The 18,109-nt window shown below is 46.4% G+C and overlaps 1 protein-coding gene across 1 annotated transcript in view; it reads left to right on the forward strand.

Moving 5' to 3' along the window:
* LOC112069033 (serine/threonine-protein kinase PAK 5) overlaps positions 1–18,109 on the forward strand; it is a 157,373-nt gene that overhangs the window by 118,031 nt on the left and 21,233 nt on the right. Inside the window, exon 4 of the mRNA XM_070438372.1 lies at positions 16,837–17,727. Within this exon, the coding sequence (XP_070294473.1) occupies positions 16,837–17,727 (891 nt within the window). The remainder of the gene's footprint in view (positions 1–16,836; positions 17,728–18,109) is intronic.

The following is an 18,109-nucleotide window of genomic DNA, read 5'->3' on the forward strand; positions in this document are numbered from 1 at the left end:
TACTAGGCCATGCCAATTTTTCAACTTCCTTCTACTCATCCCCAGAATATTAGATATGCATATTATTAGTAGATTTGATAGAAAACACTCTGAAGTTTCTAAAAACTGTTTGAATCATGTCTGTGAGTATCACAGACACTATGTAGCAGGCAAAACCCCGAGGACTAACCATTCAAATTTTATTTTTTGAGGTCACCGTCTGTTCAATGAGGTTTCATTGGATACTAGATTTCTAATCAACCTGTTTGCAGTTCCTACCGCTTCCACTGGATGTCACCAGTCTTTGGAAATAGGTTGAGGTTATTCCTTTGTGCAATGAAGAAGAACGGCCATCTGGAATCAGTGTAACGTTATGTGTACTGTTTGAGAGTTGCGCAAGACAAAAAAGTATCGTTAGTTTGTCGTCCTCCTGTATTGAAAAACAGATAGACCGTCTTCTTATTTGATCGATACGTTTATCCACGGACATTTATTCCATATCGTTACTACTCCACCGTATAGTTGTGATGTGGAACACCAGAGGTAACGTCTATCTGCAAGTGCAAGTTGTGGGTGGTGGGTCAAAGGTTGTGAGCATGTACTTGTGTGTATTCCAATGGGAACCGATATTTTGTTAACCGTACAGGTTTGCTCGAAAATATGTGATTTGTGCTTAGTGTTTGCTTAATCTTGGTGATGCGAGACACGCAATTGTCATAGAGTGACATTAGAAAATTGCTGGATCGGCTGTAGGCTCTAATATACCTCCGATAGCAAACATGGGGAGACCATCTGCTGTGTGTTATGTTATTTGTTTGTGAGAACCTCTCCTACTTGAGACCCAGCTTGGCAATATCCGCCCGGCGGCTCTTCCGTGGCTATATCATGCAAGCATGGCAATAGCTTAATAGATATGATGTCGTTCCAAAACCGTGGGGGTCCCTAAGGGCATTATTATATTTTATTTCTGCTGTTTTGTGTTGCGCCGGCCAGTTCAAAGGGTTCCTGGAATGCTAGAGGAATCTGCAAATATGCATAGCCAGGCTCTACTTATAATGGCTGGTTTTACTTGTGGTCTCTGACTACTATCTATTTAGTATATAAGCATTCTTGATGTAGATATTTCGCCTCGAAAGTCCTTTTTGTATTATCGTGGTGACAGTATATAGAACTGGCATCACAAAAGCTAGTTTAATAAGCATTTAAAGGATCTAATGGTATTCTATATGTAGCCTAACTTGTAATTATGGGAATAGTGGTGTGGCATTTAATATTCACTTTCAGTCGATATCTTTCTGAGGATGTCTGTGGCGCTCTACATTTTCTCGCGTAGTAGCTATTGCCAAGTGCCGGACGGCAAGCCTGCGTCCCGGCGGCTAGAGTAACCCAGAGAAGGTTTTAAGCCAGCCAGTCAGTCCAGCTAGCCATTCAGCCAGTCAATTAAGCATATCTTTATATAAGCAGTCGAGAATGGTTATTTTATTAGTTCAGCATTCATATTGCATCAGGGCTGAGTGTCATACCAAGGATTGCTGTATATGCGAGGAAACTACCGCGGCCCTAAGAACGCGCGAGAGAGACAGCAAGACAGGATGACATGGATGCATGTTATGGGAATGCTCGCTGAAGTTTTCTTGGAATTGAAGGAGAGGGTGGCTTATATGTGTGGGAAAAAACTCGGCCTGCAGAGCAGATAAGCGTCAGAAGCGCTAGGAAGGAAGACCTAGAGGTCCATAGGATTACGCGAGGTTATGGTGTGGCATGTTTTTGGTGGGCGCAGAATCTTTCAGCTGTGGCTTGGTACTTGGGTGAGGTTTCTGAATGATGTTCCGTGTGGTGGAATGAATATATTAAGGTATAAAACAGACTTACAAGCTATGGCTGGTAGGCGAAAAAACTGAGAGGAGGTTGTTTCAACATGTTTCAGACTACACTCAATCATGAGGACTTACTACTAAAGAGATGATCTTCAATAAAGACTTAAAGGTCTGGAGATTCGCAGTCTGCGCTCTCTCACATGGATAGGCGGGACCATTTGCATAAAAATTGCAGCTCTATAGGAAAGAAAGGCCCTGCTTCCAGGCTGTTTGCTATAAATTCTTAGGCGAACAGGTTAGGAGTAATGGCCGGCCAATCTTAGTGAACCTATAGTCTGTACTTCTGTCAACGGTAATAGTACAGGCACAAAGAACTCCTTTCTATATGATCGGAGAAAGATAATGGGAGGAGAAACACTTCGAGAATGTGAAAATTACTATAGCTTATGTTAGGTTGAAGCTGAGTTACACAGAACGTGGTCAAGACGTGTGCGAGCGCAGCTATAGCGAGGCGTGGTAACAGAGAGCCAGTGTCAGAGAGGGTTAGCACTGGAATAATGAGGGATTCCACATTTTTGGGGTTTGCGGGTAGTCTATAAGGACGTATCTGAGCAGCCTGTGTTTAGCCACTTAACTGAAGTTTATTTAGTGGCTTTATCTGTGTCAGCTCGGAAAGTAGAGCATTGCAGTAGTCTAAGGACCACTCGATGACAGAACCAGTTGAGAGATCTGATTTTCGGATGCCGATCAATGTTGTTACAAAGTGTAGATCAGGAGTTTTCTCAACTGTCTGGAATGCTTCTCGTGAGTAACCTGATGCACGTCATGAATATAGCCAGCTCCGTATGTCATAGCCAAAGGGCCGTTCTTGACTCTTCTGTTCGCGCTCAAAGATAGAGAGGATGCGTCAGGCATAACTCACTGCACGCTCCACTTCACGGGGCGCAGAGGTCGTAATCTGACGAAGTGTCTCTCACAGTTTGATATATTTGAGACGATGGCTGGTGACAGTACATCGATCGAGATTACATAATCGTCTACCATTACAAACTTTGGTGGCCCGCTACCTTAATAGCACCTCAGGTGGTTTCTGAGAGACTCAGAACCAAACTCTGGGCATCTACATAGTTGTGTGATTCTCCAAGGTGTCTGGAGAACGCAGCAGTGGTAAGCACTTTGACACACCAGTGGCTCCCAACGTTCCTTATGGTCTGAAGGAACACTCAAGGCGTTCCAGCAAACGGTAAGAGGCGAGATTGTGCTGCTGGCCTGTGCTCATTCCATGTGTGTGATATGAGAGACCTTTAATTAGTTGTACTAACAGCTGATTGTGTTGTCTCTCGGGCCATGAGCTCAGGATGAGGGAACGTTAACAGAGTGGCTCATGTGTGTTCAACGTCGACACAACCATCACCACACAAGAAGGAACAGGGTGAGAGTAAGTAGTATGTAAAGGGAGCCGTGAAACTAAACATATAATTGTCAGGTAAACTCCTCTCTGAGAAAGCGGTGAGCCTTCGAGCAAGCACCACCAATTTACAGTAAGGAGCTTGATGTCAGGAGGGGACAAAAGAATAACAATACGTACCGGAACTAATATATTCTTTCACTGGAGCGAGAGTAACCGATTATTCTAACCGGCCGGCAGAACTTGGTTCTCGAAAGATCTGGCATTAATGATGCCAGGAAATTAACTGGTGGTTCCAATTCTGTCATTCCAGAGTGAAGAAATGGTGTGTAACCAAGGCGAGGCAGCGAATGATCGTGGATATAATCACAAAGAGGTATGTCTCTCTGACATGTGCGATGATGCACATAAGGTACGATGCTAGGAGCACGAGGGACAGATTAAAGAGCCTCGGTCTGACGGCCAATTTAAAGGTCATTCTTTACCACTTCAACAAGTGCAGTCTTCGAGTGCCTATGATGGCGGGTTCTAAAACAGGACTGAAGCGGTTTTGGTATACATTGTTGTCTTCAGGAAAGCATGGTGAGTTTGTCGTGTGCATAGCCAGGCTTTTGCCTAGAGAAGCATTAGTGGAGAAGAATGGTTAGGGATTCCTGATAGTAGGCCCAGATGAGAATCTCTCCTGCAAGCATACAGAATGTTGTGACAGACAAGGGTTGAATTACACTATTTAACATACAATTACGATAACGCATAGAGGGCTGGAGCACCATTACGTCTGCTTCATCATGTCTGAAAGGACTTTTGGAGGAAGGTTTGTCAAACCTCATAAGCAAACGAACAAGAAGTGTTTTGATGTTGAACTTGTACACGATGTGCTCATAACGTGTTCTGCTCCTAATCATCTCTTTGTGTCAACGTCTTTGTCCTCTAGTTATCTAAAAAGCTCCTTTAAATCATAATTTTCGGCATAATTTGTCCCTCGTTTGATCAATGATGCAGTAGGGAGCCTTGAAGGAGAGTTGCGAGAGGGTTATTTGTCCCGGGTTAAGGGCCTTTTAACATTATCTCATAAACAATRGAGCGAATACACTTACATTACAGTCCACAGATTGTTTACTAATACGCTACTACACTTCAGTATCACACTGCGTGCGTGCGTGTGTGTGTGCGTGCGTGCGTGCGTGCGTGTGTATATTCTCTGCTGTGTAAGGTGTCACAGAGAGATGCTGTCAGTGAGAGAAAGAGGAAGATGTGAGTAGAGAGTAGGAGGGCTTTAAGAATGTATTGTGGGTGTGTAGGTGCAGTGCATCAGTCTGTGACTAACCGAGACGAAGGGGCGGAGGAGGACACACCTGCGTCAGTTTGTACCCACTAGGATATATGACAAGATTCCAGTAGATGACAAGAATTACTTGACTCCAATTGTTATACAACCAGGAGCTCTCATTGAGATGAAGACTGAAAGACAGAAGGGTTGAGAGGAACAGCGTGGGCCGTATTGGTGTACCTGAGAGTGGAGGGTGATATGTGTGTGTGTGTGTGTGTACGTACGTGTGTGTATATGTATCTGTCTGTTCGTGTGATGGTTCCAAGGCTGTGGTGAGTGAACCGTGGGCTCTAAAACAGGGTTATAGCCAAGAGTCACTTAGAGGGCAACCTCATTAATTACCCCCCTCCCTTTACCCTTTCATCTCCCTCCTTTCTTCTATGCCACCCCCCTTCTCCTCTCTTCCCTCCCTCCCCTCCTTCATTACCTCCAAGGTTAATTCAACCTTATCTCCCAATGAGCCGGATCACCTTTTCATCCCCCTCCATGTTCCTCCCCTCACTACCTCACCACTCTAGGGCTCCCCCCATCCCCTATATTCCCCCCCTAACTACCTCTATCTCCTACTTTGCTCCCCCATGCCCCTATCGCCCGCCCTAACTCGCTCTGGAGTGTATTCACTCCTATCCCCCCTAACTACCCGTCATCTCTCTTGGGCAGCCGCCCATTCCATGTCCTCCTCTCACTATCCATCTCTCTGGGCTCCCATCCCTATCCTTATCGCTCCTCTAAATACCCATCTCTCTTGGGCTCCCCAATCCCATGCCTCACCTTACTACGCCCACTTCGCTTGGGTTCGCCCCATCCGCCTGTCCTCACCTTCAGCTACCTGCACCTCCTCTTGGGCTTCCCCATCCCTATCCTTATCCTCGAGGCCTAAAAACGCTCATCTCTCTTTGGATCCCCCCATCCTGTCCTGCCCCTACTCCCGTCACATCTCTTGGGCTCCCCCAATCCCATGCCCTCCCCTTACTACGCCCACGTTCCTTGGGCTCCCATCCCCTGTCCTCCTCACATACCTCACCTCTCTTGGCTTCCCCCCATCCACTGTCCTCGCTTGCACTACCTCACGTCTCTTGGGCTCCCCCATCGCCCTGTCTGTCTCTCCTCTCTCCTCATTGGGCATCCACTTCTGCTACTCAATAATCCTCATTCCTTGCCCTTTCTCGCCTGCCCTAACCTTCTCCTTCCTCTCTGCCAGTATGTACACTGAGCAGACGGACATACACGCAGAATACAAGATAGATCTCCTCTGCTCCTCCGCCCTAGCCCATCTGGCCTCCTTCTCCTCCTTATCCTCTCTAACGCAGTGCTTAGCCTTGACAAGCAGCAAGCAGCAGGCAGGCAGGCAGGCAGACAGACAGACGACAGACAGAGCAGACAGACAGACAGACAGACAGACAGACAGACAGACAGACAGACAGTACAGACAGACAGACAGACAGACCAGACGACAGACAGACAGACGACAGAATGCAGAGCAGAACTTTACGTGAGTAGGATAAAGCTTGACAGGCCGATTCTGGACACACAATAAACCTCTATGTGCGTGTCCGCTCTCCTCTCTCGCTTTCGCTCTCTTCGCTTTTCATTACCAGCAAATCTCTCTTAACCTATGCGGCACTCTCTTGGTCTGCCTACTAAAGGGAACAGGTTATTGATTTTTACCAAACCAAAAGTTGATGTTTTAATTAAATAACTGACACTCCCAGTGCTCGCCTCCCCTAGTTGATGATAGTGAGAAATGATGAGTGTTCTACGTTGAACACGTTGTCAAAGCTGATTTATCTGCATTTGATGGCCTTCAAGAAAATCAAAACATTTAAATTCTGATTGAAATTACAATTCATTTTCAGTTGAAAAAATTGATTCTAATGTTTCAAAACATGATAGATTGATAACAGGGCTGTCCAGAAACAACCTCTATCCTCTACCCCTATAGCGCCCTAAGCTCAAGTCGATTTGAAAGGATCAGATAGGTATAAACATTTGGTAATAGGCTCCACCTTCCCTCTAACTGGCAAGGTGGAATTCTTAGCTGTATTGCTTAAACGCTATCCAATCCACCTATATTATTTCCTACTCTCCACAGCCTCTCCGTCCTCTTCAGCGTTTGTGTTTTATAGCTTGTTTCACTTTGAGTTCCAGTTCTTTGCACTGCTGAGTCCCCACAGCTTTCCGCCTAATGCTGGAAAGAGGGAGAGAGGTGTTGAATAGGGAGAAGGTGAGAGGGTGGAAGAGAAGGTGAGAGGGTGGAAAGGAGAGGTGAGAGGGGTGGAAGAGAGGATGAAAAGAGGGTGGAAGAGAAGGGTGAGAAGGGATGGAATGGAGGGTGAGAGAGGTGGGGGAAGGTAAGGGGTGAAAGGAGGTAGAAAGGAAGGATGAGAGGGTGAAGAGAAGGGAGAGGGGTGAAGAGAGGATGAGAGGGTAAGAGAGGTTGAGAGGAGGTGGATGGAGGTGAGAGGGTGGACAGGAGGTATAGGGTGGAGAGAGGGTGAGAGGGCGAAGGGGTGAGAGGGTGGAATGGAGGGTGAAAGGGAGAAGGGGAGAGGGGAGTAGCAGGTATGAAGAGAAGGCACCAGAGGGGGAGGGTAGGGCAAGGTGTGAGAGACGAGGAGGGAAAGGAAGGTAGCACGGTGATGGAGAGGGGAACATAGGAGAGAGGGGAAAGGGGTAGAGAGGGATGGAAAGAAGAGGTGAAACGGTGAGAGAGAGGGGGTATTGAGAGGTGGAAGCAGAGGTAGAGGTGGAAATGAGTAGAGGAGCTGGAATGAGGTTGAGAGGGGTGAATAGGGGGTATGCAGGTGATGGAAGAGAGAGTTGAAGGGGACCAGAGGAGAGGAGGGGTGGAATGGGTAGAGAGGGGTGAAGGAAGGTGAGAGGGGTGGAAGGAAGGTGAGAGGGGGGAAAGTGTAGGAGAGTGCAAAGTCAAAGGACAGGGAATTGGATTGTGGTGCGAGTTGTGTGCAGAGCATTCTGAGGTGAGATTCGTTGGGTCAAGCAGAGGTGTTCCAAGGTGTGGGATAGTAGTGCAGTAGAGGTTGAACGTAGAGAGCAGGGTGTGGCTGTGAGATATTAGCGAGAAAGTAAGGGTGAAGCAGTGAAGGGAGCCAGGGTGAGGTGTCTGAGTAGCGTTGTGGGGATGTACCGTGTTGATGTAGGCGGACTTAGGTGCTAAGCGTTACACTGAACTCCTACATATCTCATTAAACAAGCACAATGGCATGTATGTGACGAGATATATATATATTAATATATATAATACACAGTTGAAGTGGAAGTTTACATACACTTAGGTTGGAGTATTAAACTCGTTTTTCAACCATCCACAAATTTCTTTGTTAACAAACTATAGTTTTTTGGCAAGTCGGTTAGGACATACTATTTGTGCATGACACAAGTCATGTTTTCCAACAATTGTTTACAGACAGATATTTCACTTATAATTCACTGTGTCACAATTCCTAGTGGGTCAGAAGTTTACATACACTAAGTTGACTGTGCCTTTAAAACAGCTTGGAAAATTCCAGAAAAATATGTCATGGCTTTAGAAGCTTCTGATAGGCTAATTGACATCATTTGAATCAATTGGAGGTGTACCTGTGGATGTATTTCAAGCGCCTACCTTCAAATCTCAGTGCCTCTTTGCTTGACATCATGTGAAATCTAAAGAAATCAGTCAAGACCTCAGAAAAATATTGTAGACCTCCACCAAAGTCTGGTTCATCCTTGGGAGCAATTTCCAATATGCCTGAAGGTACCATGTTCATTCGTACAAACAATAGTACGCAAGTATAAACACCATGATCACGCAGCTGTCATACCACTCAGGAAGGAGATGCGTTCTGTCTCATAGAGATGAACGTCTTTGGTGCAAAAAGTGCAAATTAATCCCAGACCAACAGCAAAGGACCTTGTGAAGATGCTGGAGAAAACAGTGGCAAAGTATCGATATCCACAGTATAACGAGTCCTATATCGACATAACCTGAAAGGCCCTCAGCAAGGAAGAAGCCAATGCTCCAAAACCGCCATAAAAAAGCCAGTCTACGGTTTGGCAACTGAAAAGATGTACTTTTTGGAGAAATGTCCTCTGGTCTGATGAAACAAAAATAGAACTGTTTCGGTCTATAATGACCATCATTATGTTGGAGGAAAAAGGGGGAGCCTTGCAAGCTGAAAAATACCATCCAACCGTGAAGCACAGGGGTAGCAGCATCATGTTGTGGGGGTCCTTTGCTGCAGGAGGATTGGGGACATTCACAAAATAGATGGCGTCATGAGGGAGGAAAATTATGTGGATATATTGAAGCAACATCTCAAGACATCAGTCAGGAAGTTAAAGCTTGGTCGCAAATGGGTCTTCCAAATGGACAATGACCCCAAGCATACTTCCAAAGCTGTGGCAAAATGGCTAAAGGACAACAAAGTCAAGGTATCGGAGTGCCCTACACAAAGCCCTGAGCTCAATCGTATAGAACATTTGTGGGCAGAACTGAAAAAGCGTGTGGAGCAAGGAGGCCTAAAACCTGACTCAGTTACACCAGCTCTGTCAGGAGGAATGGGCCAAAATTCACCCCAACTTATTGTGGGAAGCTTGTGGAAGGCTAATGAAAGTTTGACCCAAGTTAAACAATTTAAGGGCAATGCTCCAAAATACTAATTGAGTGTATGTAAACTTCTGACCCACTGGGAATGTGATGAAAGAAAATAAAGCTGAAATAAATCATTGTCTCTACTATTATTCTGACATTTCACATTCTCAAATAAAGTGGTGATCTAACTGAGCTAAAACAGGGAATTTTACTAAGGATTAATGTCAGGAATTGTGAAACCTGAGTTTAATGTATTTGGCTAAGGTGTATGTTAACTTCCGACTTCAACTGATATATAATATTACACACACATATGTTTTAAGTGAGAAGTAGGCATTGGTCAGAAGCTGAAAAAGAGAGGAAATTCACATGAGCACCACAATGCCTATTCCAACCATGCTCTAACAAGGTTTTCCAGACACAGCTTTGACCTACTAATCAACACGTACCCATTAACTATATAAGTACGTAAAGATGTACTTAAAGTTTACTGGAAGAAAGGCCTAGTACTACATTACCTGTTAACAAAGTGAGTTATCACTAATATAAAATGTAACAACCAAATGTACATTTCATCAGAGATACTTTTTAAATACATTCAGGTGACCACAATTGCTCTTGACAACTACAAAGGTTTATACAGACTTTTTTGTTCAGCGCCAGTCTACCAACACCTGATTCTAGCTATTCATATGAGGTCTCGATAAGCAGCTGAGGTTCGGATGAAACATGAAGGTCTGATGAACAGCTGAGGTTCTCGGATGAACAGCTGAGGTCTCGATGAATAGCTGAGGTCTCGATGAACAGGTCTAGGTCTGGAATGAACAGCTGAGGTCTCGAGAACAGCTGAGGTCTGATGACGGTGAGTCGAGTGAACGTGAGGTCTGATGAACAGCTGAGGTCTCGATGAACAGCTGAGGTCTGGATGAACAGCGAGTCTGATGAACAGCGTAGGTCTGGATGAACAGCTGAGGTCTAGGAGTGAACAGCTGAGGTCTGATGAACGCGAGGCTCGATGAACAGCTGAGGTCTGGTGAACAGCTGAGTCTGGATACACAGCTGAGGTCTGGATGACAGGCTGAGGTAGGATGAACACTGAGGTTGGATGAACAGCTGAGGTCTGGATGAACAGCGAGGTCTCGATGAACAGCTGAGGTCTGGATGAACAGCCGAGGTCTCGATGAACAGCTGAGGTCTGGATGAACAGCTCGAGGTCTGGATGAACAGCTGAGGTCTGGATGAACAGCCGAGGTCTGATGAACAGCGAGGTCTGATAACGCAGGTCAGGATGAACAGCTGAGGTCTGGATGAACAGCTCGAGGTCTGGAGAACAGCCGAGGTCTGATGAATGGGTCTGGATGAACAGCTGAGGTCTCGATGAACAGCTGAGGTTATGAACAGCGCGGTCCGGATGAACAGCGAGGTCTGATGAACAGCGAGGTCTCGATAACAGCTGAGGTCTCGATGAACGGAGCTGGGCTGTAAGGCTGAGGTCTGGATGAACAGCTGCTGATGAAGGAGGGATACGCGGGGCCGTAATGAACTATCCTGATGAAAGTGGGTCTGCTGATGAACAACGGTCGATGACAGCTAGTGATAACAGTGGTGATGAAAGCCGGGTGAGCCGGCTGAGGTCTGGTGACAGCTGAGTATCAGGCGAGGTCTCGGAACCAGCTGAGGTCTGATGAACAGCTGAGGTCTGGGAACAGCTGAGGTCTGGATGAACAGCTGAGGTCTGATGAACAGCTGAGGTCTGGATGAACAGCTGAGGTCTCGATGAACAGCTGAGTTGTGCATGCGATGAACAGCCGAGGTCTGGATGAACAGCCGAGGTCTGATGAACAGCCGAGTCTGGATGAACAGCGAGCTGAGTGTCAGGATGAACAGCTGAGGTCTGGATGAAACAGCTGAGGTCTGGATGAACCAGCTGAGGTCTGATGAAACAGCTGATGGTCTGATGAACAGCCGAGTCTGGATGAACAGCCGAGGTCTGGATGAACAGCCGAGGTCTGGATGAACAGCGAGGTCTGATGAACAGCGAGGTCTGGATGAACAGCGAGGTCTGGATGAACAGCGAGTCTGGATGAAACAGCGAGGTCTGGATGAACAGCGAGGTCTGGATGAACAGCGGGTCTGATGACACAGCGAGGTCTGGATGAACAGCGAGGTCTCGATGACAGCTGAGTGTAGAATCAGGTGTGTGGCACTGGGCTTGAACAGAAAAACATGCAAACCTGTGGATCGTCAAGGGCAATGTTGGTAATCCTGATAAAAACACTATTGATAAGTATTGATAGTGAGTCAAGTACCATGTGTACCATGTCTTTGAATTGTGTAAGTCGTTTGTCAGCTCCAGCTGACATTCTCCGTGGCAGGCGCACAATCACCCTTTACCATAACACACTGTGTCCCTGGACAGACTGTAGGATGCATCTCACGGATGAGGCAACGACTCTCCTGAGAGTCAGCTGTCTCTCCTCCGTTCTAGCAAGACACGCGCAGTAGTACACGCACTCACTGCACTTGCCTGCCACTCCACGAACCCAAAGCTTATTTTAAGAGTCACCTAATACACTGATCAAAAATATGACACCAACTTCTAAAGTGCTGGTCCATGTTTCACGAGCTGAAATAAAATAACCAGAACATGTACGGGGCATAATGCACAAAAAGCTTATTTCTCTCCAATTTTGTGTACAAATTTGTTTACATCCATGTTAGATAAGATAATCCAAGATAATCCATCCACCTGACAGGTGTGGCATATCAAGAAGCTGATTAAACAGCATGATCATTACACAGGTGCAACTTGTGCTGGGGACAATAAAAGGCCACTCTAAAAATGTGCAGTTGTGTCACACAACACGATGTCTCAAGTTTTGAGGGAGCATGCAATTGGCATGGTGACTGCAGGAATGTCCACCAGAGGTGTTGCCAGACAATTGAATGTTAATTTCTCTATCATAAGCTGCCTCCAACGTCATTTTAGACAATTTGGCAGTATGTCCAACTGGCCTCACAACCGCAGACCACGTGTAACCACGCCGGCCCAGGGGGGTAGTGCTGAGGAGTATTTCTGTTTGTAATAAGGCCATTTTGTGGGGGAAAACTAATTCTGATTGGCTGGGCCTGGCTCCCCAGTGGGTGACCTCCTAGGCCCACCCATGGCAGCGCCCCTGCCCAGTCATGTGAAATCCATAGATTAAAGCCTAATTAATTTATTAATTTCTCATACGAACCGTAACTCAGCAAAATCTTTGAAATTGTTGCATGTTGTGTTTATATTTTTGTTCAGTATAAATGAAAATAAGTGTGTGTGTGTGTGTGTGTGTGTCGAAGGGGGGGGGGAGGGGGTTTTAGTCAAAACTAAAAACTAAAATAATGGTCTAAATGTATCCTCCGGGAAGCCAACCCACAATCTTCAGATCCACAGGCAGAACCGGTTCTTAAAACATTGATTTCGACAGACCATTTAACTGGACTGTCTGGAAGCGTTCGTTGCAAAATTATTTTGTTAATTCACTCAGTACTGATTGAATGTTTATTTGTCTTGCTTGGTTAAAATAGAAGTCTAAAAAACTTGATTTGTTGAAAACAGACTCATTCAATCATCTAGCTAACCATGTTAGCAAGCATGTGATTTTCTTTTGACTGCGCACAGCATGGCGCACAATTTAAGCAAGCAAAGAGGGGGTTCGATTAATTTGGCCCTGGGTACACCGGGCTAAGGCCCGTCACAGGCAAAAGCGGGGAGGGAAGGCAGATAGAGCGTTTTTATCAAAAGCAATCATTTATGAAAACACAAATCCTTCCCCTACACATGTTTAATTACGTCACTTTTGAGCCATTTTGATTTACGCGCTTTGAGCCCACTTCACCGTCAGCATTGTCCTTTTACAGCTTCATCAAAAGCCAGGTGGAAGAAATAGAGAGAAACAGACAGACAGACAGACAGACAGACAGACAGACAGACAGACAGGCAGACGAACGGAACGACAGAAAGAACGTTTTTACCTTATGTTGATCCTCTGGAGGCAGAGACACACAGTGCTTTGATTCCCCTCAGGGATATCTGCTTTGCACACACACCCCCAACCCCTCTCTGACTCAGGATGCAACCATGTAAAGAGCTTACCGTGGGTAGCGGGGGATGAGCAATGCTGCTGTTGTTTCAGSTGCATTAGGAGTTTTAAGCAGCAGTGTATGTTGGTGTTGGTGCGTGTGTGTACGACTGTGTGTGCGCATGCCTGTGTAAAGYGGGGTGTAAGTGCAGTGCACCCAATGTCACGTTAATTGATGTGCCCTGATCAGTTCCTCCCACTGATATTGAAGCTTATCTTTTGGGAAAGAAATGGGACATAACCTAGTCTCTCTCAGTATACCTCAGCTTTCTCCTCTTCTCACATTTCAGGGTAGCTCTTTTCAATCATTCTCCATCCATTCTGGCTGTATTTGAAAGAAGTTACACCGGCAGGGGGTTGTATTAAAGAAGTCACACCGGCAGGGGGTGTCACGATCGTCTATAGGAGAGAGAGATGACCAAGGCGCAGCGTGTGCAAAATACATCTTCTTTTAATTATAAGAAGGAAAACGAAACAAAACAACAAACAGACGAACGTGAAGCTAATAAAGAACTAGTGCACACATGCAACATAGAACATAGACAATTACCCACAAACACATGATGCCCATGGCTGCCTTAAATATGGCTCCCAATTAGAGACAATAAACCACAGCTGTCTCTAATTGAGAACCAATCCAGGCAGCCATCGACATACAAACACCTAGACAAGACATTTCCCCATTAAACCTACAAACCCCTAGACAACCCAAAACACATACTTCCCCATGTCACACCCTGACCTAACTAAAATAATAATGAAAACAAAGATAACTAAGGCCAGGGTGTGACAGGGGGTTGTATTAAAGAAGTCACACCGGCAGGGGGTTGTATTAAAGAAGTCACACCGGCAGGGGGTTGTATTAAAGAAGTCACACCGACAGGGTTGGTAGTTAAAAGAAAGTCACAGCACACAGGCCAGCAGGGGTTGTATTAAAGAAGTCAACCGGCAGGGGGTTTGTATTAAAGAAGTCACAACCACAGGGGGTTGTATTAAAGAAGTCAACCGAGCAGGGGGTTGTATTAAAAGAAGTCACAAGTACCGAAGGGGTTGATTAAAGAAGTCACACCGGCAGGGGGGGGTGTATTAAAGAAGTCACACCGACAGGGGTTGTATTAAAGAAGTTCACCACAGGGCAGGGGGTTGTATTAAAGAAGTCACACCGGCAAGGGGGTTGTATTAAAGAAAGTCACACCGGCAGGGGGTTGCTATTAAAGAAGTCACACACGTGTAAAAGAGTCAGCGCAGGGGGTTGCCTAATTAAAAAGTCACACCGGAGGGGGTTGTATTAAAGAATCACCCGGGAGGGGGTTGTATTTAAAGAAGTCACACCGGCAAGGGGGGTTGTATTAAAGAAGTCACAACCGCAGGGGCGTTGTATTAAAGAAGTCACACCGAACAGGGGTTGTGCATTAAAGAAAGTCACCGACGTTGCGGTATAAAGTGTAGTAATCGCGGGTATAAAGGAAGTCCACAACCGGGCCAGGGGTTTGTATTAAAGAAGGTCACACCGGCAGGGGGTTGTATTAAAGAAGTCAACGGGCAGGGGGTTGTATTAAAGAAGTCACACCGGCAGGGGTTGTTATTAAAGAAGTCAGCTAACCGACAGGGGGTTGTATTAAAGAAGTCACACCGGCAGGGGGTTGTATTAAAGAAGTCACACCGCAGGGGGGGTGTATTAAAGAAGTCACACCGACAGGGCGGTTTATTAAAGAAGTCACACAGGCAGGGGGTTGTATTAAAGAAGGTCACACGGCAGGGGGTTGTATTAAAAAGTCACCACGCAGGGGTTGTGTATAAAAGTCAAAGGAGCCACCGACAGGGTTCTATTAAAAGAAGTCACCACCGGAGGGCTGGTGCTATTAAAGAAGTCCAACCGGCACAGGGGGGGGTGGTATTAAAGAAGTCACACCGACAGGGGGTTGATTAAACAGAAGTCACACAGGCAGGGGGCGTTGTATTAAAGAAGTCACCACCGGCAGGGGTTGTATTTATAAGAAGTCACACCGGCAGGGGGTTGTATTTAAAAGAAAGTCACACCGACAGGGGGGTTGTATTTAAAGAAGTCACACCGCAGGGGGTTGTATTAAAGAAGTCACACCGGAGGGGGTTGTATTAAAGAGTCACACCGCGCAGGGGGTTGTATTAAAGAGTCACACTGGCAGGGGGTTGTATTAAAGAAGTCACAACCGACAGGGGGTTGTATTAAAGAAGTCACACCGGCAGGGGTTGTATTAAAGAAGTCCACACCGGCAGGGTTGTATTAAAGAAGTCACACCGGCAGGGGCTTGTATTAAAAGAAGTCACACGGCAGGGGGCTTTGTATTAAGAATCCACACGAGGGGGGTTGTATTAAAGAAGTCACACGACAGGGGTTGCTATTAAAGGAAGTCACACCGGACAGGGGGTTTGTATTAAAGAAGTCACACCTGGCAGGGGGTTGTATTAAAGAATCACACCGGCAGGGGGTTGTCTTAAAGAAGTCACACCGCAGGGGGTTGTATTAAAGAAGTCACACCGGCAGGGGTTGGATGAAAAGAAAGTCACACCGGCAGGGGTTGTATTAAAGAAGTCACACGGACAGGGGGTTGTATTAAAGAAGTCCACCGGACAGGGGGTTGTATTAAAGAAGTCACACCGCGACAGGGGGTTGTTTAAAGAAGTCACACCGGCAGGGGGTTGTATTAAAGAAGTTACACCGGCAGGCGGGTTGTATTAAAGAAGTCACACCGGCAGGGGGTTGTAATTAAAGAACTTCCACCGGCAGGGGGTAGACCTAGGCATTCACTTCTCTCTGGTTTTCATTTTATAACATCAAATGTGATACCCAGCAGCAGGTTCATGTTTATTGTCATGAGTCTTGTCCTGGAGGCAGAACTGAGTGATTTCACATTCAAAAGTCAAAATTGCAAAGTCAAAATTGTAAAAATGTGCTTTTTTGTATTGTATTTGTATTTTTTTTAAAGGTGCTATCTAGAACCAAAAAGGGTTATTTGGCTTTCCCCATAGGATATCTATTAAATAGATTCTTCAAATTTTGAAGAACCCCTTTTGGTTCCAGGTAGAACCGTTTACACAGAGGGTTTTACTTGGAATCAAAAATGGTTCTACCTGGAACCAAAARGGGTTCTCCTATGGGGACAGCCGCAGAACCCTTTTGGAACCCTTTTATCTAAGAGTGTAAGGTTAGGCATTAGGGTTAGCAGTGTTGTTAAGGTTAGSGTTAAGGTTAGGTTTAAAATCAGATTTTATGACTTTGTGGCTGTGCCAGCTAGTGACCACTCTGCAGAGCTGCCTCCAGAACAACATTCATGATGAAAAATGCTAATCTGCAACACAGCACCTCAATGGAATATTACTCAATGGAAAAAGTATGATTGATGTTTCCATTGATAGTACAGATATATTAATTTGAAGACAGGAGTGTATCATCATGGTTACATGTTATCCATCTACAGTGCATGGGTAGGTAGTTCCTTCTATAGAAATAGAATGACTAGAATGGACCTTCCCATTCCATTATATTTCTATGGTGCCCTCCCTGTAGCTACAATAAATTAACTGTGTGTTTACTGTCTGTTCCACAGACCATAGTTCGAGGGAACCGTCCCCCGAAGGATGCGTCCATCAATGGTCTCCTGGAGGAGTTCGACAGCATATCTGTGACACGTTCCAACTCCCTACGTAAAGAAAGCCCTACGGGCTCCCACCAGGCTGGGGCCCCCAAACCCGCCTCCCACCACCCCCAACACCCCCACCCCAACGAGGAGAACGGCTTCAGCCACTATTACTCCCGGTACTCCTGTGACCTGGACACCTCCAGTAGGGACTTCTCTCTGGAGCCCTACAGGAAGGACAGTAAAGGCTTTGCTCCAGATGGTGACTGGGCCGTGGGGAGACACTACCGCTTCCCCAAACAGAACGGCCACCTCACCCACRCCACCCGCATCCCCTTCTACCCCGACGCCATGCCTCAGAAGGCCGATTACGCCAAGCTGCCTCCGGACTACCACACCTACCTGGAGAGCAAGGTGGCGGGGGCGCGCTCGGCCGACGAGGTGGGATCAGGGTCCGGGGTGGGCAGCGGAGGGGGGTCCGCCGGGTCCACGACAGGGGGGTACTACCGTGCGTCCGTAGGTGGCTCGTCCAGTCAGGACTACCGGGACGCGTCAATGGTGGGGACGCCGTCCCGCACATCGCTGCACAGCGAGCAAATCAACTACCCGGACAGCGAGTGGAGCTACAGCGGCGTGTCCAGAGAYGAGTACGAGAAGAGGCCCAAGTCGTCGTATGTGAGGCAGAACAGCCCCACGCCGGCCATCAGACAGCGCTCCAGGTCGGGGTCTGGCCTCCAGGAGCCCAACGTGCCCCACAGGGCCAGCGGGGTCTTTAAGAGTCCTCCTCAGACACACCCCTACAGCTCCTACACCTACCCACGCCTCTCAGAGACACTCACCAACTCACAGGCCATGGCCAAGGTACGTCTGGGCTGGTGTGTATATTTCCATGTGTTGGAAAATATGAATGCCAAGGTATGACACCAAGGGCAACATGTTAGTACTGTTATTTTCTACTATTATCAACATAATAAATAATCTAGTTTTGGTAATAATTTGAATCAGCTGATAAGTAATAGGCAGCATTTCCCTATGAAGTACCTACTAAACTGATAGGTTTGATTTGTTAGAATCCCTATTAGTCGACCACAATGGAGACAGCTGGTCTTACTGGGGTCCGACACATGAGACAATACAGACATTGCAGACATTGCAGACATTACAGACATTACAGACAATATAGACATTACAGACATTGCAGACATTGCAGACATTACAGACATTACAGACATTACAGACAATA

Source organism: Salvelinus sp. IW2-2015, unplaced genomic scaffold (assembly GCF_002910315.2).
Source record: "Salvelinus sp. IW2-2015 unplaced genomic scaffold, ASM291031v2 Un_scaffold861, whole genome shotgun sequence".
Taxonomy (NCBI): Eukaryota; Metazoa; Chordata; class Actinopteri; order Salmoniformes; family Salmonidae; genus Salvelinus; species Salvelinus sp. IW2-2015.